This window comes from Pholis gunnellus, assembly GCF_910591455.1.
Source record: "Pholis gunnellus genome assembly, chromosome: 22".
NCBI classification, from domain to species: Eukaryota; Metazoa; Chordata; class Actinopteri; order Perciformes; family Pholidae; genus Pholis; species Pholis gunnellus.
Genome location: NC_136549.1, coordinates 5,311,482 through 5,336,869, shown reverse-complemented (window position 1 = coordinate 5,336,869; position 25,388 = coordinate 5,311,482). Strand labels below are relative to the sequence as shown.

Sequence of the window (25,388 nt, the reverse complement as noted above, 5' to 3'; positions counted from 1 at the left end):
ACGTGTGTGGAGGCCTGGAGAACGCTTTGAAAACGTTAACGCAACAGCACATTATTAAAAGGGGTTGTAAACATAATCCATTCAGTCCTAAACTTAACTAATCACAATATCTAAGGTTTGGTGTCTGGAGTCAAAACGAACCTTGTGGCAGATACAAAACAGAAAGAGTACACTGATGCAACAAAATCCTCTCACAATGATCATTTGAACGAATGTAGGATTTACTCTTGACTGAGTTTACAGTAATATAGCGTATTCAATAACGAGTCATTCTTACTCATTTCTGTTGCAGAGTGTAACTTAAAAATATTCTGTAACAAAATCTTATTTTGAAATGCAACAATAACTAATTCTGTGATAAACATATCCGGTGTTGTGGTGATCTGATCAACCTGATGTGTTGTAGTTTCATACAGATGTTTCCTGTTTATCTCCACACTGCTGACTATCAAACACACAGAGAGAGGCAAAAACACGGAAGAGAAAAATATATATGACAAAAAAAAATTAAGTTTTGGAAAGGCATTGAACAAAAAGTAAGGATTTCCAAAACTGATTGATTAAGCAAATAAAGGAGAAAGAAAATGTTTTTAAAGCAGCACAGCGTGTTTGTGTTCTACTGCGACCGCTAGAGGGAGCTCCTGACGCACACCAGTGCAGCTGGTCGGGATCTTGTGAATGGACGCTGAGGCTCACAGCTGTTCCAGGTGTTGTCAAAGCACAACCCGCTCTCTCCGAGGTCGGTTATTATAATCAAATAATCAAATACTGCTGCAGTGAAAGACACCGCTGTTTTTAATTCATTCCTAAAATGAGTTTAACAGCAATAACAGCACATTGCCTAATATTCATACATTATATTTCTAGATGTTTATTGTCACACACTCTTATACAAATATAATTCTGATGTGTAATGCTGTCGGAGCATTTGAACGTCCAGCCTCATTTACCTTCTGTGTGAATATGAGTTTGATGTTCGGCTGTGGAAAATAATTTGTACTCATTCATTTCAGTTTTATTCCCACTTAGTTTATTCTAGAAACAAGGACGCACCAACATGAAATATACGTTTATTTTCTTTCACTTACACACGTGGACTCTGCTGTTGTCACTTGACGTTGAGATGCTCTCAGGCTGTTTGCTTACACAGACGTGCTATTTAAACAGACTTGGACTGGAGCGTGAGGTCGACTCAGTCTACTGCCTTTAATTTGAATATTAACAGTCGGTAAGATGACGAAATCTTTAGTGTCAGTATAGCTACATAGCGTACAGCGTCAGACCATATGGTAGACCTATAATTAGAGGGTGGGTCTAAGGATTACACATCGGTCACTTTTTCCCACTTATGCAAAGTTGTTTTCCTCAGTTTAAAAGTTGCCCCATGTTTATTTTATTTTATTTTATTTTATCCACCACCACATCAGTGATGAAACTAGGACATCTAGATATTTGGGCGGAGCGTACTGACGCTGTGAGGTCACAGGCGGGACGACACGAAGACCGAACACATATAAGTAGTTCCACCTGGAGGTGAACATTCCAGACCCACCACCCCCCCCCTTTAAACAAACAGGCCTGCGGGCCAAACCCGGCCCGTTTAGACATCGTATTGTTTTGAATGTGAAAAGGCTGTAAACTGGAGTACAAAGGCTACACTGTGATACTGGAGGAGGTTTTTCAAGTGATTTGCAAATATATTTTAAGCTAAATTAGTTGTACAACTTTTAACTCAATGAAAACAAACCATTGGGTGTAGGGCACTCAAGAGAAGCAAGGAAAAGAGCTGAATTTAGGATATTAAGAAAGCAATTCCAATATGGACTTAACAGTACTACCTATGAAATCATGGCCGCACAATGAATTCATACACAGGCCTGCAGATATATCCATGTTTTTTATTTTCTTTAACTAGCTTCTCGAGTGTCCCACACACAAGTAATGGGGTTTGTAATATCAGTAACATCATTACTACTGCCTCAAATAGTTCTATCTCCCTGAAAGTTTCTCAGAGCGACGTTTTTCGTGTTTCCTGTCCACTTACGACGTTTCCGGGCTGTACTTTCTCCGCATACGGCCTTTAAAATGGGTTACCGAGCCAACCGTCGCTACGTGACCGTCGAGTTATATAATATACAGGTCAACACGTTTGTCGTTGGCACGTGGAGCCTTCTGTCTTACATAAAGTCTCGTGCAAAGTCCTAGAATTACACTATGTAGGTGAGAGCCGAAGATCGTCAGTATTGGAAAAGACGTGTCACTTTGACTTTTTTTTTTAACTGTGGGAAATGAGGACACCATTGAAATACTTCTCAAAAGTAGCCTACTTTTTTCTTTAGTCGTTTTTCAGGATGAAAACCTTATTGACTCAAATATTTAAAGTAGTCTATTCTCACAGAGCCAATGCACGTAAAAAAAAAGTTGACATGTTTGCCCTAAATTGGAGTTCTTATAATGTTAGATATGTTAATACCCATTCAACATGATAACATGTCACTATGCTAAATATATTTATGTAAAACGCAGCAAGATCGTCCCATATGCTGGCCACCCTTGATCGCCCCATTATCAGTATTGTAGATAACTTGACATCATTTATGAAGGAAGTCCACGTAGCCATGAGGACAAAAACCTTTACTGGAGTAGAGGATGCCATTTTAACAGTTTTGCACTATGTAATTCAATTTTTATTTTGTGTGGAAGGACTATATCAGACATATAATTACTCAGGGTATGTTTGTGTCTTAAAAGCATATCTTTAATCATGCTATTCAAACAGAATACAATTCAAATAGGGTCCTCATATTAAACTTGTGTACAAAACATCACACTGTGTTTATTTCCATGTGGTTTGGATCGGCCACCAAACAGGACAGAAACAGACTACACCGGGTTGTCAGGTCTGCAGAGAGAATCATTGGTTCCAGCCTGCCCCCCATCCTGGACTTGTTCACCTCCAGAGTCAGGAAACGGGCTGGAAAGATCACTGCAGACCCTTCACACCCTGGACACAAGCTGTTCCAACTCCTCCCCTCTGGTCGGCGCTACAGAGCTCTGTATGCCAAAACCACCAGACACAGGAACAGCTTCTTCCCACTGGCCGTCACTCTGATGAACAATTAATCAGACATATTGCATCTTCATTTGCACTATTACCACCTTCTACACTAATATTCCGAATCCATTGTCATTGTTCTTCATGTTCTTTATGCTCATATATATTCTTCGATATATATTTATATTGTACAGTACTTAAATGTTTATGCTTAGTTTCTCTGTTCTACTTTGTTGTCTTTAATGTCCTTGTTTTTATATTTCTCTTGTTTATTGTATATTCTGTGTGTATGTACGATGAGAGCAATGTGTAACCGGAGTCAAATTCCATGTATGCGCACGCATACATGGCCAATAAAGCTGATTCTGAAGTGTGATTGTGCTGATCACATACTAGGAAACAATGACAGAGTGAGACCTCCTCCCTACCGCCGCTCTGTTTGTGGGAAAGCGAGAGAGCAGCGAAGTCCGATCAATGACGCTCGCGCGACACAGAAGAACCGGAAGAATCAATCTCTCACCGTCACCGTCGGTGCAGGGCGTGCATTAGAAATGAATCGGATTATTAGATCAGCGTTGTCACGGTATTATTCTAACCCTGACGGCCCAGTTGGACCATCCCTTCTTAGATCAATCATTGAATGCGAGTTATGATATACGACCTTAAATACACATCCTTGAACATTCTGTAAAAACAGTCACATTTGTATGTTTATATTTTATAACGGTGAATGAAAACGTACAAAGATGCATACAAGAATACAAATAAATCCTAGACTATTCTGAGACCATACATTTAAAGCAGCATACATAATTGTGCAAAGGTCATCCAGGTTCATGCAGAGAAACTAGGTCAACCAGTTCATTGAAACTAGGTCAACCAGTTCATTGAATACAAATAAATAAAAAAACACATTTCACGTGATAGTTTTTTTCCCCTTTTATTTTTAAATTAAATGGATACTGATTCATGAGCGACACCAGCTGAAATGAGTGCATAGCAGCTGTCCTCGCGAAACGTCGTGTGACCTGTCAAGTAAACAAGGGCATAAAAAAGGCGATGAAGGAGGAGACAAGTGTGAACGTTTCCTTGTTTCCTAGACATGGGTGGTCCGTTCTCACCCATCCCTCATGTTTTCTGCCCCCCACACCACCCCACCCCGCCTCCTTCATAACAAAATATATACGGGAGGAGGAGGGTGAGGAGAAATTTAAGTCAATTATACAACACCCGGCTCTCTGCGGCTACTCTGTTACTACTACAGCTGGTGGCTCCGCATGCGGCGCTCCATAGTCAACACGGGGCACACCGGCTCCAGTCTGTAGGCATGTCGGCCGGCGGCTCCGACGGGACGGCGGACAGGCAGGCAGGTAGGTGCCAAGGGACGGGTCGCTAGTGGACGACAGCCATGATTGTGTGCACTGAAGCTCGCTAACGTTACGAGCATTATCAGTGAACGGAGAGGAACAATTGCTTTTGTTGCTTCTTTCCCATCATTTGACAAATGGAACAACTAAAGCTGCGGAGAATGCTTCCAGAAAGTACTACCGAGCTTCACCAGTCCCTTCATGCGACCAATTGGGCCGTAGTTTCACAAGATAACGTTGCTTGTTTTGTTTAACTTTACTTCAGCTCAACTTTGTGACATTGAAGCGACCGACGTTGCTGTCAGAAGCGACTTATAACGGCACCACCTAGCCTCCGCTACTAGCTAAATGTCACGGTGACTATCTGCAGCACTGGGTGAATGGAGGAGTGGAGCAGCCCGGAAAACTGCCTCATAACCCGCTGTGCCCGAAAATACCGATTGGCAAGCGGTGAACGACCGTGCCGCGCGCGTTGTCGCTACGGTCGAAGCCTCGTTCATTCATTATTCCGTATAAACGTGCTCGTCTCCGATTGGACGCGCGCGGGCGGTGGGCTTTGTTCCTGTACGGGAGGGTAAACCTCGTGGAACCATGGTGACGATTGCACCCTAATATTAATAAAATATGTATCATTTTTGTATGGCGTAACCATATTTATTTTATATCGCCACCCTCTTCCGTTAACCGGTATTTTGTATCAGCCCAGCCTTACCAAGACCGTCCTTGGGGGAGCTTAGCTTGTCACGTGGTTCCACGAGGTTTCGTGTTTTTTTCCTCTCGCAGCTTCTTTCAAAATTGGGTCAGTAGATCAGTAGAGCAGCGCTGCCTTCACTGTGCAGCAGAGGGAGGTAGACAGAGAAACAATACAATGATGTCCGCTGTCAAAACGTCTTGACGCCATCACAAGATCATTGTAAAAAATACTAAACTAGACTCTATGAAGTAGCAAAGGCGCTTTAAAATACCAGAACATATTATTTAGTGGGCCATACACATTGAAAGACCATATGCAGCTGTTTAATAGCAAAATGCAATAGTGATATTGCATTTTGGAACACAAATGAAGGTGCTGTGACAGAGCCAGAAAGTCCCTGTTTACATCCATAGGAACCCATTAGTGGTCTGAACATGCAGCACTAATGGGTTAATTAAACTGCTAATGGTAGCGATCCCCGGCACTGTTGATGGATCTTGAAACTGTGGCCTTGACACAGCCATCCGCTGCTGAATCTCAACAAAAGGAAGCGCTCTTGCGTGCTTGAGTCGGAAAGGTTTTGCACAATAGCTGTGTGAATGCAGCCTATCCATTCTTTAGAAAAACACTGTGCACAGGCTGGCTGTTTGAATCACAGGTGATAAATGCTATGTTTGTAGTCTGAAAGGTATATGTTTGTCTTTCTATCTTTCTATATATATATATATATATATATATATATATATATATATATATATATATATATATATATATATATATATATATATATATATACTAATGTATGTATATCGGCAAGATAGTTTTTATGCTTTCCACTGTGATGTTTGTTTGGCAGTTGTGCCTCAGTCTGGCATTTATTGGCCATTTATTGGCCATTTTAGAATCTTGACTTTTTATTGCTGAATTAGCTTTGTACTGGTTTGTATTGCATCAACTCAGGGCATTGCATTCCCTGGCGTTCTTGCATACTTTTCCTGGCTATACATCACGTCTATAATTCAAAGCTGGCCATACTCTACTTTCCACTGTCACATGCATTAATGTTAATCGAGTGAAATGTACACTTGTTAGGAAACGCATGTAGGTCACGTCGTTTGCGCACCCATCGCACCACGCGGTCATCCTGAGTTTGTTACGCTTCATCCACGTTTCAGTAATATGCTGTGTCATCCACTGGCCTGGGGGGGGGGGCTCCTCACTAATAGGGAGACAGGAAAATGTTAGGTGGTGGCAGCGTGTTGTGCAGCATCACTGTGGAAGAGGTGTGGTAGGCAGAAGGGACAGCTGGCAAGCGTCTGCTCCCACATTCCACTTTTGCGTCAGCGATGACCTTCTAGACTCCGGAGGAATTCAATCTCAATCTCAATATCGTTAAAGTTCCAAACAAGTTCCACCTATTTGTCAAAGCTAGCTGTGTGTGACTTTTGACCCCGTGGAAAGGGTCACTGTTGAAGTGTTATTTATGTATCGCTGTGCAAAAGTTGAGGATAGCTTGAATAATAATAATAATAATTTCGGCATCGCAGCTGATCTGCTCAGCTCAAATCTGTGTTCGTTTTGTTTTTGTATCAGTTCGCATCATACGTGAGAATAAGCAGGAGAATGTGGGTCAGTCACAATCAACAGTCACGTTAAAATGTAAATGTGACAATTTAAAGTATGGTAGTCCTGAGAGGGAAGTAGGTCAGTGATACTGCTTCATACAAACGTTACGATTCACTTAAACGGACACACTCAAGAGCTTCAATGGCAACCGTCAGCCAGTGCACACGCAGACAGAAAGGATGACAATAGAGCAAGGCCGAGCCAAGGCCTTTATTAATGTGTGTGTGTGTGGGGGAGGGGGGAGGGGGAGTTGGTTTGAAGAGAGACTAGATAGAAGAAAGGGAGGAATTTTGCTCTCAGAAATGTTTCTGGCAGGCAGACATGGGTCAGCCTTTAAAGTCTTCCAACATTTAGACCAGCATTCCTGAGTGAGTGAGGTATCCGCCTTTTTAAAAAGAATTGCCACCCACGACCGCAAACACACTTATGAGTCATTGATTGTTTGCTCACAAAAACAAAAAGAAAGTTGGACTTTTGAGGACAAAATTGGCTTCAAATATTGATGGATTGTGCTCGGGTTGTAACAAAGCCGTGCCACAATAACTAGTAGTTTAAAAAACAAGACAAACGGTCACATCAAGAATCCATGAACATTAGGATTGACAGATACAATTCACTGATTTAGAAAATGAAAACTCGAAAAAAAATGTAATTCAATTGAAGCTTGAAATTAGAATTTAAACATAAATTCAAATAGATGGTTTTCAAATTAAAATGTTTCACTTCTATGAATTCAGTGGTATTTCACAATATTTAAATTCTGGCCTTCATTCGCTTCCACATTCTTTGGATCTGTTCTTTTAGGCAAAACAACAATATAATATATACGAAGGCTTCGATTTACTAGACCGGTGTGGCATTTTACTGGCCCCATGCACGTCTTAATGTGACGTACTACTCTATTTATTAAAGTAACATTGACTCCTATGATTACTTATAAATAATTATAAAACCGCCAACTAGATTGGGTGCCACTGTTGCCAGTAATTAGCCCAACATATCTAACAGAGCATGGTGCATTGACTTTGTTGTTGACACACAGTTTTCCATATTGGCAATCTGTTATCCAACCAGCTTATGAATATACACATTTTTATTTACTTCTGCATTTAAGGCCATTTGAAAAGTAAAAGTAACAATTCATTTTCAAAATTCTGTTCAAGGCATTTGCACTTACTAAGAAACGGAATCCGCTTCACTCTCGTCTTGGCCAATTATTTTTATTCTCTCTGAGCAACAAACCCAACAAACCCCAGTGGCAGAGCGGGTCTTGTTCACACATTCATTCATGGTGAATTATTAATAGGGCACCCGACTAGCCAGCGCCGCAGAGCTCTCAAGGTTGACTCATTCACACGCAGTCCCTCACATCTCTGCGCTGGTTGTTTTCACGTATCAGATCTCGCTGCAGAGGAGGAAGGCCCCAACCAAGCGGGCTCCTCGCTGCCAGCTGTCGAGCTGCCAAGGAAACGGAAGGGAGACGCGGAGGAGAGGTCAGGCACCCCGTGCACAGCAAGAGGAGTGAAACACACACCGTACTGTCCAATGCATGCATTTCCTCTTATTATTTAATGACCAAAAATATGTCCCCTCTCACAGGCACAGCGTCGACTTCCAATTGGACGATGATGACGACGACCTCAGCAGGTACACACTCACCTCGGGGTTCCGTTCACACGCTGTCTTATGAGGGAACACTGGCGAGGAATTACATTTTTTGATCCCATTTGTTTGTAGATCTGAGGAAGATGATCAGCAAGTCAAAATACAATGCTTCAGGTAATTCTGGTTTGACATGAAAAGCCTTTGTGGCTTTAGATTGGTCTCATTTACAGTGTAATGTGACAACGACTATAATGACTTTCATCATTTTTTAAATAATTGCTTTATGATCTCCAAGTAATTATTTCCCCCCCAAAATAGACACAGTAGGTAGAAATGTCTGGTTTCTGCCTGCAGGGAGCCTCACCGACAGATCGAGAAGCGGCGGAGGGATAAGATGAACAACCTCATCGACGAGCTGGCCGCCATGATCCCCGCCTGTCAGCCCATGGCTCGCAAACTCGACAAGCTCACGGTCCTGCGGAAGGCCGTGCAACACCTGAAAGCCCTCAGAGGTAACTCCTAACCCACCTGAGTATTTAAAATGTCAGCGACGTCCATTCCGATCCATCTAAAAGCCCCCCCCCCCCCCCCTTTTGTTTTCAGCTGGGTCGAGCAGCGCCTTTACAAACACCACCCACAAGTCTTCAATCCTGCCTCACGATGACCTCAGGCACCTTCTGCTCAGGGTAGGTACTCGTGTACGACCCCGATTAGTCCCGTGGGATCGCTACATCCATCTATCTGTGTATTGATATGTCCGTTTATCGACCTTGCTCCCAGGCTGCGGATGGTTTCCTCTTAATCGTAAGTTGTGACCGGGCTAAAGTCCTGTTCATCTCCGAGTCCGTCTCCAAGATCCTCAACCTCAGCCGGGTATGTTGCACCTCTACATCAATTATTAAAAAGCAGGCCATCCTGCTACTTTACTACTTTAATGAGATGCCAAACATTTAACTTAAGTGTACCCTAAATGGACCTTTTCTTTTTTTTCTCACATTTGAATGTCAATTTGAAGAATGAGGCAAAAAATGGCATGCATGTATGGAGACACAAAACTGACAAAATGTAGTCAAATTGTATCTGACCAGTCAACAATACAACTGAAAATATCAATAAATAACATTAAGTTCAATAATTTGGTGTAAAAAGGAATACAGTGTTGTACTTAATCCATTTATATTCTATATGTGTGTTTTTTTGGTCTTTGCACACAATCAGTTATCTGTTTCCAGCTGTTTGTGTAGCTGAGGCCAACAATCTCCGAGCTGTATACATTTTTGTCAGAGTGGGGTTTGGCTGCCACACCTGCTCGACATTCCTGTCCACATTTTCCAGCTTTGCAGACAAGCAAGAGAGGAATGGGAACCAAAAGCAAAGAAAAGCCTCTGAAGTAACCTGACACCAAGTTATCTCGGGGCTTAGCGCGCTGCAGCAGCTCTCTTAACAGCGCAGATGCATTCGCTCTATGTCGACACAGTGAGCGGTGTGACGACAACAATCAAGCAACTGGTCGCCAGACTGTGAACAAAGACAAAGTAAATAGATCCTAGATATTAAAAGTTGTATAAATGGCTGCATGTCCTTTTGCATTTGCAGTTTGAGCTGACTGGGCAGAGCTTGTTCAATTTCATCCACCCCAAAGACATCAACAAGGTGAAGGAGCAGCTGTCGTCTTCGGAGTACCCTCGCCAACGCCTCATCGATGCTGCCAGTAAGTCTGTCGCCATGTCGGGTCTGAGAAACGGCCGAAGTCGAAAAAACACGACGTGAAAGAGTAGAAGACGAGTGAGAAAAGCCCGACGGCTAACGGTTGTTCCGTCATCTGTCTGTCTGTGTGCAGCTGGGGTTCAGGTCCAGGTGGACGCCCCCGTCAGGCCGCCCCACTTGTCCACCGGGGCGCGGAGATCCTTCTTCTGTCGGATGAAGCACAGCCGGGTGGCGGGGAAGCAGGAGGACAAACACTTGCTGCCCTGTACCCCCAAAAAGAAAGGTGGGTCTGATGACATCATCATCATCATCTGGGAAATGTGGGTTTTTAGCTACAAGTCAGTTCAACCGGAGACACTCCAGTAAAGGAAGTGAACATTTATCCATGCAGCAGCAACGATGCTGCTCTGAGTTCCCCATAATGAACATAAAATATAAATAGATCAACAAAAATAAAGCGCATTAGTTGGAGGTTTTGGATGATGGAAGGAACGGCATTTCCATAAATGTGTATCAGCAGAATAAGAAGAATGAGGTCGTACCGGCCGCGCTGATCACCTGCTTGAATTAGATTTATCGTGACAGGTCAGCTGCAGCTTGAGCCAATGATTGTGAAGCATGAATGAAACACTGCTGATGCTAATCAGCTAAAAGTGTCCTCTGTCTGAATCTGCTCAATGCTGCTCTATGAGGTTGTAGGACTCCTCATCAATGTTATCGAACAATACAGCTATCTGTCAGATAAATATGCACAAGAGACAGAAAAACCTCCACTTCCCTTCAGTTCACATGACCACTAGCTGCTCCAAGAGTGGCCCACTCTTCAGAGCACTTCCAAATGATTCTCATTTTACGACCTAAATACCAGAGGGGTGAGGTTTGCTGCTGATCTGTAACCGATGTCGGTATTTCAGACACTTCTCTCTTCTCTAAACTACACAATTGCACAGGAAATATTCGTGCATTTACATTTTTTATTTTGGAGGGGAAGTGTTTGGCATGCAAATGGTCAAATATTGACAATAACATTGAAGCTATCGGCTCCAGATGTATTTGCGCTTCACAATCTCATATCGGTTGAACCCTAGATGACTGAGCTGACCACTGAATGGGTTGAGGGCAGAACGCTCCACTCATTTGCTGCTTGCTGCTGGAGCCATGTCTGTTATCTGAACTATTGAGCTTCATATATATATATATATATACAGTCATGTTCAGGTTCTGCACCTGCAGAACTTTGGCCCAAACAGATCAGGAGGATAAGGATGTGTACCAACAGATTAATCATGTATTTAAATATGTTTCGAGGCAGCCAGTGGAAAACAAACAAAATAGTTGAAAATGTATTTCCTCTCTTGCCTGAGAGGAAATAAATAGATGATCTGGTGGGTTGTGACCCTCATTAAACACTGATACTTGTTTGAATACCTAAAAAAATGATAGTTTCTTTATAAAATACCCAGAAATGTGACTTTTCCTAAAGAGTTTGAATGAGACATTTTTCCCCAAATAGATGCCACAATAGAAAACTAAACATGTAGTGCTGCACAGGAAGTAGGTCAGTGCAGGCATTGTATAACCAAAGTAACAAGGTGGTCCAAAGCCTGCTTACTGTCAGCCCCTTTGTGCTGATAGAAACCGGAGGTGTGGCGCCACACAGTGGCTTATATCTGCAACTGCACTGCAATATGTCTATAGATGGATGGAGAGATAGATGTATACTCTATTCATCTCCAGGGGGACATTTGTTTGTAGCAGCAGCAAACGAAGTTACAGAGTAAACATACAAGATGAAAGATGCTCAATATATACAATACAATAAGATAACAGAGCAGAATATAATCAATTTAAAGAAAATGTACAGTATATAAAATAAAATAGAATGGTATTAAATTAACTAACTAGGTAAAAAACAGTAGTGCAAGGATCACCAACAGCGAACAACAACAGTGTAGCGGTGTTGTAGTCAATTGAAGGATGATCTGGCCAGAGGTGATTTGTTGTACAGTCTTATAGCAGAGGGCAGGAATGTTCTCCTGTATCTGTTCTTGTGACAGCGGAGCTGGATGAGTCTGTTGGAGAAAGTGCTCCGCTGTCCCTGCAGTAGATATAGAAGGAGAGCAATGCCTTTTAAACTTTTGGGTCCCATAATATTCTCTTTTAGTGACTATTCCTGTCATACGATATGTAAGAATAATAGGAATTTAATGACTTTATTAGATAAAAAGTCGTATATTTGTTCTTTTGCCAATCTCATAAAGTGGGTACATCAGACAAAACATGTCGGGAAAGACTGATCTGGAAGAACCAAATATGTATAAATTTGCGGCTGGAAATAGTCCCCGACAAATGCACTATTTACTCCTGCTTGAGTCACGTTTGATTGAAACTACAGTGCCATTTTTTAAGCCTTTAAATATTAGCCGTTTGATTGAATTAATGTGCAATTTTGCAGCCGGTAATCAAAACTCCAAAAAACAAATATCCAAAAGTGGTTGTTTTTGTGCCCGCAGACACTTACAAATACTGTACCCTCCACTGCACTGGATACATGCGGAGCTGGCCGAGCAGCCAGCCGGAGTCGGAGGGCGACGCCGAGAAGGAGACCTCGAACCTGACCTGCCTGGTGACGGTGTGCCGCCTCCTCACCCACGTGCCCAACCAGCCTTCCAAAGACATCACCATCAAGCCCTCTGAGTTTGTCACCCGCTGTGCCATCGACGGAAAGTTCACTTTTGTAGAACAAGAGTGAGTTTCCCCTCCCTCCATCTGCACAAGTAACCATTTGTCCGCTGAGAATGAAATGGCAGAGTTGTGGCGAGGAGGGCCTCTTTGGCAGCCAGAGTTTTGTCAGTTCAACTGTCAGCATTCCGTCCTCAGGAGAAAGCCAGAGTAACTGAACTCCCTCTGCGTCCTCTCCTTTTTCCCAGAGCCACGACAGTCATCGGTTATTTGCCGCAGGAAGTTCTCGGCACGTCCTGTTACGAGTACTTCCACCAGGACGACCTGCGGCACCTCGCGGAGAAACACAGGCAAGGTGATGGAAAGCAACCGCAGTTGGCAACTTTAACCCTAAATACGAACTCAACGAGTGTACCCCCAAAAAACAAGATATCTGTGTTTTTGTTTTCAACGCGGCACTTGTGTGTTCTTTTGTGGAGAAGCTCAACAAATTGAGCCTCTGTGCTGTTTTCTGTTGTAACACCCGTGTCAAATCTCTTAGCAGTTCTTCGAAGCAAAGAGAAGCTCGAGACGCAGTGCTACAAGTTCAAAACGAAATACGGCTCCTACGTTTCGCTCCAAAGTCAGTGGTTTAGTTTCACAAATCCATGGACCAAAGAAGTCGAGTTCATCGTGTCTTCAAACCGGGTCGTCTCGTAAGTATTGATTGATCCGTGAAGACGTGTCCCCTGTCTCAGATACAATGTCACAATCGGAGGACGGTGTTGTCACAAACTCCTCAGCTGTTGCTTTGCACTCATGTTTCACAGCTGCAAAAAACAATAAGGTCTTGAGAGCAATGGTACATTGTGCTTCTCATCATGATGCCATAGCATAGCACAGCTTTAAAATGTCATGGGCTTAACTAGCATCATAAATACTCCTTTGCACCAGCAGGGGTCCTGGTCACACAAAAGATGAGGAGGCAGGCGGCTCAAAAGCACTTCAGGGTAAGAAATACATGCCGTGTATTCACATTCAGTATCCATCTCTTGTGTGTGATTTAACAAAAAAGAACATAACGGTTGATTCTACTGTCTTCTTATTCCCCAGAGGACACAAAGCAGTTACCCATAATTCCCGGCCTTTCCAGCGGTGTGGGCACAATGATCTACGCGGGCAGCATAGGGACCCAAATCGCAAATGAGCTCATCGACTCCTACAGGTGCATTGTGTGAGCCTAGAAGCAATGGGTTAAAAGTGGACATTGACATGAGTAAATGCTGTGGCATGTTGGGGTAGTGTTCATCAAATAGGGATAGGATTTAAATGAGGTAATAGATGGAATTTTCACAAAAATAATCCGATCCCATGCTGTGTTCCGACCTGTTTCTAAACAGGATGAACTCCTCCCCATCAAGCAGAGCTTCCAGTCCGTTTGGCCCGGTCCAGGAGAAATGTGCACTGGTTTCCCCGCAAACCAGCACCAGCGTGAGTGTCCTCTTTATCATGACAGCACATTTTGTCTGAGGCAAATTACACTAGTTCTTTATTTTATAATTAAAAAAAATTCGGAGACTTTAAACCTCTACGTCATTACACTTCAGAGGCATCTCTTGTGTTTCCTCTTTTTTTTTTTTATTGTCAATTTTAGTGGCATAAGGAGGTTTGATTCTGTCTATGGAAATACATTTTTGACATTATGTCAGCTTGTGCTAATGTTGATGCTGTGTGTTATTTATACATTAAGGCAGCGGCTACTTCTACAACTTATTTTCCTGAGTTTAATTACACGCTCCAGTGGAGAAAGGTGAAACATAAGGCCCTGTGCAGTGTTTTGACATCACACGACTTCCAGGCGTCCAGCAGAGAGGAGGCGGCGGCGGCAGGCAGTTCCTCACAGTCCCAGTCTGACTCGAAGACCACAACGGGCGCCGGCAGCGCAACTCCTGAGAGTTCAGGTACTGTCAGCGGGCTAATCATGAATCCGAAGGTACTACCAGTTTCTCTCCACATTTGTGCAAAGAAGAAGAAATGTGCCTCTCCCCCAAAAATCCTGTCTGAAGACTTCAAAAGGACCTTTTAGACATTTTATATTCTCAATAAACCCCACCCACCATGTCACAGCTGCAGGCCAGCAGGTGATCCAATTAGGTTATCCAAAAGCTCTGAGTAGGAAAATCCAGCTGTGTTCCATGACATTCAACACTTTAATCCTTCATAATTTTTACGACACTACAACGGATTAATTTAAAACAATATCCCACGTCCCCCCCCTAATGTTTTCTTTTCCTCGCTCTGTTTCGCCCAGGCGAGCCATCCCAGCTGGACTTGGACAGCATGGTGGTGCCAGGCCTGAGCAGCTTCAGCAGCGACGAGGCGGCCATGGCGGTCATCATGAGCTTGCTGGAGACGGACGTGAAAATGGGTCAGTCGGGGGAGTTCGAGGACTTACACTGGCCTTTCTAGAGGGACCCTCGGTCTTCACGCTTCTTGCGTCGTTCTCTCGCAGAGAACTCGGCCGTTCGTCGGACTTAAAGGAGAGCCGAACAAGGGTTGAGGGGAATTATTGTTACTGTGATCACCTTGTTGCCCCTCCCCCCCCCCCGGCTCTCGCATCAAGGAATGTGAGGTTAAAGTGTACCCGGAGCCTGTGGCGATTCAGTGTCTTCCTCAGTGACACTTCAGCTTAAACCCAGACTCGCTCTGCTTGCCCCACCATGAGGGGCCGAGGTCTGGAGGAGTATCAGACTCCTGCCATGTGCAGTGCTGCTAGAGACACTCCTCAAACCTTTTGACATGTGCCAAACCTTTGGTACCCAGTGATGACCTGCATGTCTCTCAGGACATGGTCTGATTGCTCCATGTTTTTTTAAAGGACACACGTTAAGTCATGTTTTCTTGATATTGTGTCCAGTGAGAACTGAAGAAGGCTAAAAAGTACGTCTATCCCTTGTCCTCTTCATGGAGAATTACAAACTCATTAAACCTGCCAAAATGAAGATGCGTCAGGCATCGCACCACACACCCACCACCACCAGGGTTCCAGTCATCCTCCGTTTGGAAGATTATAGCTCGCACAAGCAAAGAAACCACATGAACTGTATCTTTTAAACTAATTCCATATGATTCAAATGTCTTTGTGTTTGGAAATTCATAAGAAAGCACGTCTGATTTTGTCAACTACCGTTGGAAAATGATTGCGGCAAAAGGTTTTTTTCCACAGAAATGACAAGAGACCAACATCTGGCACCACCAACACACAATATCAGCAGCTAGCTTGAATTGCTAACAGCTTTAAGAGCTATTAGCAATAAGTGCTAACTCTATCAAAACCAAAAGCGGAAATGTGTTTTTAAGGCGAAATCTTTACTGTTAGTATAGGGAAAAACACGTTTTTTGAGGTCTTTAAGGTAAAGTGTCATATTGAATGTGCACTAAAGGAGTGAGCCCTAGTATGCCTGTACTGTGTTCACATATCACATATGTATTGTACTTCAGACAGGACTGTGAAGGTAAGCCATTGTGCACTGAACTCCTGGGAAGATATGGGTGGTCCACCGCGGATGTGAGAATGTTTTCTATTCTTAACAAGGGACAAGCCAACATGTTTTTAGGTTGTGTCATGTCTTATCCTTCCTGTTGGCTCAAAAACAGCCTTACACTGCACAGAAATGAGCCATAGTGTTTGTATTGCCAGGGAGACGATACTGTTGCAGTCTATGTCTGAATGTCCCATTACCGCAACCGCCCCTTATAAAAGAAAATCCCTACTAACAGCTATTCTGGATCAATGCAGTTTGTTTGTCTTTTTTTACATTCGTTGTCAAAATCAAAGAGCAAAATGAAAAACTCATCAGTGGAGAGGCAGAACAGAGAGAACAGTTTTAACCCCCTCATCAGCCGTAAAAATGCAATACAGCAGACAGACATGTGGACGTCTGAGCAAGGGTTCATAACGATCAGGAATTATCACATCACCAAGCTATTTATTTTCTCATGCCCTAACTTGGGTAAACCGATAAATGCCAGTCATCTGTGGTTTCTCTTATAAACTCGGTGACGGGCCGGGCCTCTGTACGGCACCTGTAAACTCTGGTTATATCACTGGTTCCTCTAATCTTGAAAGCATAATGTGATTGTGTTGCATTGAGAAACATGTCGTGTCTGACAAGGTCCAATTGTAAATCAACTGCTATGTGCTCTCTTTGGCTTTATAAGCAGAACTGTTGGCCGAATTTTGCTGCTGCCATCAAAGCCACATGTAATGGACACTACAGCATATTGAACACGCCCTGCTATGATATTTGTTTGTGAAAATTGTCGTTGATGTATCTGCTGTACAGAGGAATGGAGGTTGGAGTCTTTAAAAGTAAAACAATTTTTCACGAGTGGTCCAAGTTCTATTTTAATCTTTACCACAATTTCAATTTTGTCATATGTTGAGTAGCTGTTGTTTTTGCTAGAGGAAGGAATCTTTTGCATAACTCCTACGTTGCTAATCAGATATATAAAGTCTTCCCTCAGTGAAACAACGCCGAGGTAAAGAGGGACAAACAAGGAGCACAAACCATTTATTTCAAAAGATATTTATTGAAGAGAGTTGTTGGCCTTTACACAATGCATTCAAATCAAACATGCAGGAAATAAGAATCCCTGTCATGTCACCTATAAAATGTTAGATACTACTGAGGTCTCATTTTTAAGAAACATGGCTGTCCGTTCATATTGGTTTAACATGGGTGTTAATGCACACAAAAACAAGATAACATGTAAATGCTTTCAAGCTAATCTGTAAAGGAAGACACTGATTTTAAAAGCATTGCGTCAGCTTGCAGGCTGCTCCACGATGTTGCCCAATATAGAACCGTAGTCTATCTTCTCACGGAGGCTAAGATCTGTACTAACAATAGGAAGGTTGGCCATAGCAATTAGAGATAATTGAAATATAGTAGATGTCTTTTTATTAGACTAAAATCTGAATTATGCGGATGATATTGTACTTTTTTCCTTAGATTTGTACCTTCATAACATCCATTAATAATCTGTAACTGCTTATCCTAATGTGTGATTTTTTTTCTGGTAATAATTTGATTAAAAAACAAAACTATCCTTATCCTAAAGGTTAAACCCACAGATAATAACAATATTCTATATCTATTTAAAATGTATTACATATTAAGGTATGAAGTTTACAACACTAAATGTTTTGCTCACACATCCATGGGAAATATAACCTTCAACCATCAATTTCTGGGTTGAAAGATTGCCTTTGCCATTCTTTCCTCACTTATTACCCTTTTTATAATAACTTTTGTTATACAGCACCTTTCAAAACAAAGTTACAAAGCGCTTCACAATAAAACATGAAAGCAAATAAGAAACACAATCAAACAGGTAAAATTAGATGAAATAAATAAATGAAATAAAATCTGCTTCGAGGCCCGGACAGCAAAGGCCCGGTCACATTTAGTGACCAATCGTAAATTTGGAACAGTTATTCAGGCCCTGCGCGAAGATCTCAGGCAGCCATCAGGCTCCAAAGGAATCAGCAGATCACAGATATAGGAAGGAGCCACGTCGTAAAATCTTAAAATCAATTCTAAAAGTCACACGTGACCAGTGAAGGGCAGCGCGGATTGATGTGATGTGGTCACTTCTCTTCGTACGAGTTAAAAGTCTGGCAGCAGCGTCCTGTAACAATTGTAGTCTTCGAATGTTTCGCCTGCTGATACCAGAATAAAGTGCGTTGCACTAGTCGAGTCTGGAGGAGATTAAGGCACGAATGACTCTCCGGGTCTGCAGGTGAAAGGAACGACCTGATTTTGCTGAGCTGTCTCGATTGATCAAAGCAGATCTGCACAGCTTTGGTCAAGTGAGCGTCAAAAGTCAATTCAGAGTCAAAAATAACACCTAGGTTGCGGGCTTCATGCTGAACATTATAAGATAATTCGCCCAACCTTGAGGAGAGATCATTAATACAGCTGGTGCTGGGGCCATCAGGGGTAATTATAACTACTTTGCATTTGGAGTAATTTAGTTCAAGGAAATCTTTGACCATCCAATTTCTAATGTCGGCAGGGCAGGAAATGACAGACGCTGGAGCCAGGCTTAACAGGGATGTACAACTGGGTATCATCTGCGTAGCAATGAAACTCCGTATTATGTTGACGTATGATGTGTCCAAGTGGTAACATGTCAGTGGCGGGCTGTGCATTTTATACCTGGGCCTTCACTGCTGTCCTGCAGCTGAAACACCTAATAACCTCATGATCGCGCCACAGCTACTGTTATTATTCGTTTCTAGGTGTGTAACAATACACGTATTCGTATTAAACCGTTCGGTATGCTGCTTACGAACCGAACAATACGTTTGAATAATGCTATTGCATTTGGAAAATGCAGAAGCTTAAATTGTAGGAAATATAATGTTTTCTGCGCTCACGTAGGAGACTGTGTGACCTCTGAACCGGAACAAAAAAAACCAAAACCAAAAACAGCTGAGGCACCGCACTTCTGGGAGGCTACGCTAAACTAGCTTAACGGGAAAACAACAGCAGCAACACGCATTCTGCTACACACTCAAGGGCCATTCAGATATTAGATGTAAAAAAACAAACGCAGTTCACTTACCAAATGCTGCAAATCACTTAAAGACAAATTCTTTGTTGACAAAGAGTTTAATCCCACGGTTAAATCCCAACTCACAAATCCGTTTCTCCTCCTCCTTCAGCCACTGAGTGTTAAAAAAACAAAGCTAGGTAAAAAAAAAAAATCTACATCAATCAACCCAATCTCAGGAAGGTATATAAATAGTACGACATTTCCGCACATCATTATCATCGAAGGCTTTTCACATGTAATTTTACGCCACGTGTTGCCATGAAACCGTCGCGGTTACGCTGAGGTAACAAAAGTATGGTGACGGCTCGTCACCAGCTAGTTACTTGGCGTACAAATAACCCGCGAAAAAGCCAGACAGGTATGCACTCAAAATGAACAAATTGTCTTGTCATTGAGACTGGTGTTTGTGTCCCAAAGCACGGTTGAGTTATTTAAAAGTTACATATCTTCCGTACAATAGTTTAAGTTATAACAGCTCACAAAAAGATAAAACAATATGTCACACATTCACAGGTATTAGAGGTTTGGGGAATTCGTAGCATGTCTCTATTCATTAGAAGTCTTTCCTGTTCCACGAAGGCAGCACATCTGTCTTGCTTTAGAGAGATAGAACAGAGGGCCTATGAATACACCAAATGTGGGGGATAGCAAAGCTGTTTCCAAAATATTACAAATGTCCTTATTGAATTCTTCCGTAAAGTATATGTAAAAGACCAGAGGAACCAACATCAGGACCGGGAGGTAAGCCATCACTGCAAGCACCACCACGACCAACACGTTATCTACCGCCTGTCTCTTTTGGAGTGACACAGAGCGGGCTTGGTTACCATGTGTGGTGTGGGCAGGACTTTGCTTCTGCAGTGACCAGATCACTCCTCCAAGGCAGACGAGCATCAGGCAGAAGAGGCAGGAGATGATGACGGAAACAGGCACCATCATGAGAAATAAATTTTGCACTGAACCTGTAAAAAAACAAGGAAGAGAAAATGTCAATTTAAAACATTAAATTCGACTTTGGAGGGAAGTCGCTTTCTGTAATTCATCTGTCGATTTAAAAAAAATAATTTTTATCCTTAAACATGATTTACATGCCGAACTCTCACCCAACACTTACCTGAAACAAGACAGAAGCACAAGGTGAACGCCCACACCACAGCAGAAACAGCCATTCGATACTCCCACTTCCTCGCTCTCAGGTACAGCACAGGTCTAATCACGGCCAGGTAGCGCTCGATGCACATACAGGCCAGCAGCAGGGGACAGCCAATTAGGTTGAACATACTGAAGATATCTTTTGTAACATTCAGTGGTTCTGTAGTATTGTTTTGTTGCCTGGCAGTGACTGAAAGGACAATCACAGGGTTAGCACTTGGCTATTGCAGTCAATTTCAAAGTCAGGCTTTCTAAAACCATTTGGACAGGATTAACATGGGCTAGCAAAATCATTTAACTTACTCCAACTTCACACAAAACTCTAATTTCACACCAAACTGATATAAAAGGAAAAGCTAATTTACAAAGTAGGAAAGGCAGCTCTTCAGATGGAAAAAACTCAAAAGTGTCTTAAAACCTGCATTCTCTCTCCTGACCAGCAGGGGGGCGACTCCTCCGGATGCAAAAAGAAGTCTGATTGTATAGAAGTCTATGGGAAAATGACCCTACTTCTCACTTGATTTAGTACTTCAGTAAACATTGTCCCCCGTTCGCGGGAATTTTGTGCAGCGGGTCTTCGCCTGTCCGTGCACATCTAACATTTTCTAACTACGCAGATGCATATGAGCGGAGGGTGATGGGTTGAAGAAACCATCAGTTGACCCCTCTGATGTCAAGAACTTCAGAGCGGTTTCTCTTCTACCCTTTCTTACGACCAACTACAGGAGGATTCGCCCCTTCCTCACTGAGGAGACGGCGCAGGTGCTCATCCAGGCTCTTGTCATCTCCCTCCTGGACTACTGCAACTCACTACTTGCCGGAGCCACGGTGTCGGCCATCAGACCGCTGGAGCTTGTCCAGAAAGCTGCAGCTCGTCTGGTGTTCAATCGCCCCAAATTCTCCCCCACAACTTCCCTTCTCCGTTCTCTACACTGGCTCCCTGTAAGAGCTCACATCCAGTTTAAGACTCTGGTGCTAGCCTACAGGGCAGTGAAAGGAACAGTTCCTTCCTATCTCCAGGCCATGGTCAAGCCCTACACCCCCACCCGACCACTTCGCTCTGCTGCCTCGGGGCGATTGGTTGCCCCGTCGCTCAGAGGTCCCTGCGGCCGATCTACCCGGTCACGGCTTTTTTCTGTCCTGGCCCCACAGTGGTGGAATGAACTCCCAACTGACGTCAGGACAGCAGAGTCGCTGCCCATCTTTTGGCTCGGGCTGAAAACTACCCTGAGCCTTCCACTTAGCACTTATTGTTTTTGTTTTTGCAATGTACATTTGCTCTGGTTTATGCTCTTAGATGCTTGTTTAAAAAAGGAGATGCACTTATGACTTCTGGTGACTAGTAGTTCTCTTGAATACCGATGTTGAATACACTTATTGTAAGTCGCTTTGGATAAAAGTGTCTGCTAAATGACTGTAATGTAATGTAATGAAAAAATTGTGAACTTTAAAGAAGAAACCTGCACGGAGAATAAGAGATCCAAAACGTTTTCTTATCACAATTCCACATCAGCTCATGTCCGTGCGACAGTCCGTTCGGGCTGTATAACCAAGGCTTTATTGTCTGATCTGACCAGCAAGTCGCGCAGGGACTTACATCAGTGTGCCTCACAAAACAGGAAGTGCTGGGAGCCTGGTGTCCCCTACACTATGGGGTGTTACTATACTTGTGGGGCTGCTTGGCAAATAACTCTAGCTTGGGAGCTAAACGCATGTAACTAGCTAGCTGTGGACCAGCTAGCGCTAGTCGGCTATGATAGTCCACCAAGGCGGCTTGCCAAATGGCAGTTAGGAAGCTATAGTTACCTCAGTCACTAACAGAACAAAAAGCTAACAGTCTATTCAAGAGACACATTTGACCAGACTTCTGTCTCACAACTGACTGCGACAATGCATCTTTTTGGGTGCAGTTTATACTTTGGCGGGGCAGAGATATGTAAAGGTGGTTGGTCCAACACAGATGATAATATGATAACTTCCTCTATTTTAGACTCTCTGGTTCACTCAAAAGTCAGCACTGACATGACGGTCTGCAGGCGATCAAAGGTGCAAATTGGCAAGAGAAAAACCGCGGCAATTCACTGAAATAATTCATTCCAACCCCAAAAAAGTATTCTTATCTTTGTCACCAATCTCTGGCAGTGTTCACCTGAATGATTTGTGTTGACACCTGCGCCGCTCTCTTTGTAAATTAAGTTGATAGGCAATGCAGACAGGTAGAGGAGATCCATTGCGACAAGATTCACACCTAGAACCTGAAAGACAAAGGTTTAGACACAAGATGCAGTTCAACAAGAGAGTGGTGTGTTATATGTTATGCTTTTAGTCTTTCTCCAATGCCAAGCATAACTCTAACTGGAAACTACCTGGTCCATAGCATTGAATACAATACCTCAGAGCGGTGAGGAGCAGTGGACCTACCTTTGAGGCCGACAGCGATTTCTTTTCCCTCAGAAACAGCCAAAGCAGTGCAACGTTAGCCACCACCCCTGTGATCAGGATGAAAATGTCAGCGGCAAACAAGACGTCTTCCCACCCGTCTTGACGACAGCGCTTGGAGATATCTTCAATAAAACTGTTGTCTGGTTCAAATTTCTTGGGAGGAGACGCTGACATGCTGACAATCTCTGATACAGTGTTACACCTGAAATAATAAAGTCAAAGAGAATGATTATCAGCATTTGACATCCTGTCCGAAGCCATTTACAGTCTGGGGGCATTTTTTTTTTTAGTCTTGTGCGAGTCAATATATTTTTTCAAACTGTTGTTTTTATCATAAGCAGTTTCACACAGAATACGAAAATTGAAAATTACGCCGCAGAAAAGCAACTTTCTGGAACAAGGTTGATTTTTATGAGCTTTCGCACCTTTAATAAAGGCATCAACCAATCACGTCGTGTGGAAAGAACACAATCAAAATGTACACGTGTACAACAACAGCAAACGTTATTGCTCCTTTCAACCTTGACAAAGGCGGTGCATACAAGATCCACTCCTTCCGTTCTGACCTTTCACAATAAAATCCCTAGACAAGAGGGAACTGAAATTCACTCAAAGCATTTTGCTAAATGTAAAATGAATAAGTGTAATTTATTTGTAACGCCCTCGTTGTGTCTAGTCCTTTATACTCTCGCACAATGTAAGAGGAGATACGCTACATTACCTATGACTCAACTGTATCTAAATTGTTACATGACGAGGTAGAATTGAGAGAGATTTGCAAATTGTACGTCCTTAAAACTTACTCCGACTCTTGTTTCTGTCTTGCATTGGGCTCTCCAGCACATTGAGAGGATTATTTTGGGAAGTAGAAGACACTTTGTGCACATTAAGAGTCACCAACACTGTGGAGCATCCCTGCTGAGTTTCGAGGGTATTTTCAGACTTTCACCAGATGTCTGTTTTGTTCTTTGCTCGCAGGGCCTCATTTGCAGCATGAAGGTGAAACAAACGCATGCAATATAAAGTAACGGGTTAAATGTGTCTGGAGAGAGACGTAGCTGTTCAATTCTTTAATTTTTTTAAAGTTGTGAGCTCTGCAAATAAAAAGTTCTGTTCACCTCCTTTGTTTTGAGCTGGAGGCATACATGTCAGAGGGTGATATCTCAAAACCTGGAGAAATACAACCAAAACCATCTTCTCACTACTGGTGAGAAAATATGTTTCGTTGAAATTTGGGTGAAATGACCCTTCAAGTTGGTCTCATTTACGTATATATAAAAACATACATTTAAAGGTATTTAAACTCTACAACGCCTGAACTCCATTGCAAATTTAAGTGATAGATACATTTTATGTAGTAAGCCGATGGATCTGAAACATCTTCAAGAATGAATTAAAGTACAAATATACAGGTGATACACACATTTCAATCAATCAAATCAAAGCTAAACACCAAACTCCAACTAACCTCTTTGTGTGTCTTCTTTCTCCTCTCGTGTGTCTTGCAGTTCTTGCCCACTTGCAACTGAACGCCCGGAAACATGCAGACACACACATACGCACATGCACAACTATGTACAGGGCAGACTAAACAAATGAGCAGGTGTTTGGTGTTGACTTTCCACCCTTAATGCAAAGAGGAAATGTCTTTGCAGTACAGGTCATTTCCCTTGGATGCAGTGTGTTTACTGCCTGATTTTACTGATGGTTTTCATTTGCATACAGACCATGCTTGTGGTCCCTTCTGTCTATATGGGGACAGTTCTCACTATCCAAAATTTGAAGTTTGACAACTCCCTACAGTCGGCTGTATGTAACACCTTTACCTTTCCTTCTTTTTGCATTTCTGTTCTGCTTTTGAAGAAAGATAAGAAATTCTTTATGGATATTTAAATGTCTTCTTCTAACACTGTGTGTAGTGGAGATACATTGTTTTCAGATTCATTTCTCCAGACCTGATTTCATGAAAACATTTATGTCTGTTTATCACTCGTGATCAGTGTCATGGAAGCCAGCCTCCTTTATCTAACTATCTATTCGCCGATACATCAACTTTCCATTTCCTCATGGTAGCATTACACATCTATTACTCGGGGGTAAATATGAGACGTGGCTGCCGAACGCCAGCTTGAGATTCTTTTTTCTGTCATCTGTGAGCAGACTCACCACTCCATCTTCCTCGTGTGTCAGTGCCGCTCTGCAGGCCGCTGAGGTCCTCTCCTCATTTCGACTGTGATGAATTAGGTCCATCTTCTCCTGAACATCCTGACTGTCCCTCTCTTCTCTCTTCCTTCATCTATTTCCCTCCCTTTCTTCCGCTCTGCTGTCAGATTAGCACACATTGAAAAACACATGCTGAACCATGAACTGTTCAACTAAACAAAAGTCTCTTTATTCAGCTTTTATGGCAGTATTATTATTAATAATATTATACAACAATCAGTTTACAGTAAAG

The 25,388-nt window shown here is 42.7% G+C and overlaps 2 protein-coding genes across 2 annotated transcripts; one reads left to right on the top strand and one right to left on the bottom strand.

Annotated features, from left to right (window-relative positions):
- Positions 1–3,457: 3,457 nt before the first annotated feature.
- On the top strand, positions 3,458–15,184 carry LOC306713837 (basic helix-loop-helix ARNT-like protein 2; the record flags this gene model as incomplete). The annotated part of the gene is made up of 18 exons (XM_079183676.1): positions 3,458–3,465; positions 4,250–4,425; positions 8,142–8,235; positions 8,342–8,389; positions 8,480–8,521; positions 8,702–8,859; positions 8,951–9,033; positions 9,128–9,220; positions 9,944–10,058; positions 10,188–10,337; positions 12,568–12,802; positions 12,985–13,091; positions 13,281–13,431; positions 13,670–13,725; positions 13,829–13,940; positions 14,116–14,206; positions 14,574–14,676; positions 15,027–15,184. 18 exons carry the CDS (start codon positions 3,458–3,460, stop codon positions 15,182–15,184), a joined length of 1,980 nt encoding a protein of 659 aa, XP_079039802.1.
- Positions 15,185–19,845: 4,661 nt separating this feature from the next.
- On the bottom strand, positions 19,846–23,107 carry LOC306713835 (uncharacterized protein; the record flags this gene model as incomplete). Its single annotated transcript, XM_079183674.1, has 4 exons — positions 19,846–20,301; positions 20,454–20,681; positions 22,641–22,746; positions 22,913–23,107. 4 exons carry the CDS (start codon positions 23,105–23,107, stop codon positions 19,886–19,888), a joined length of 945 nt encoding a protein of 314 aa, XP_079039800.1. The 3' UTR covers positions 19,846–19,885.
- Positions 23,108–25,388: the final 2,281 nt, after the last annotated feature.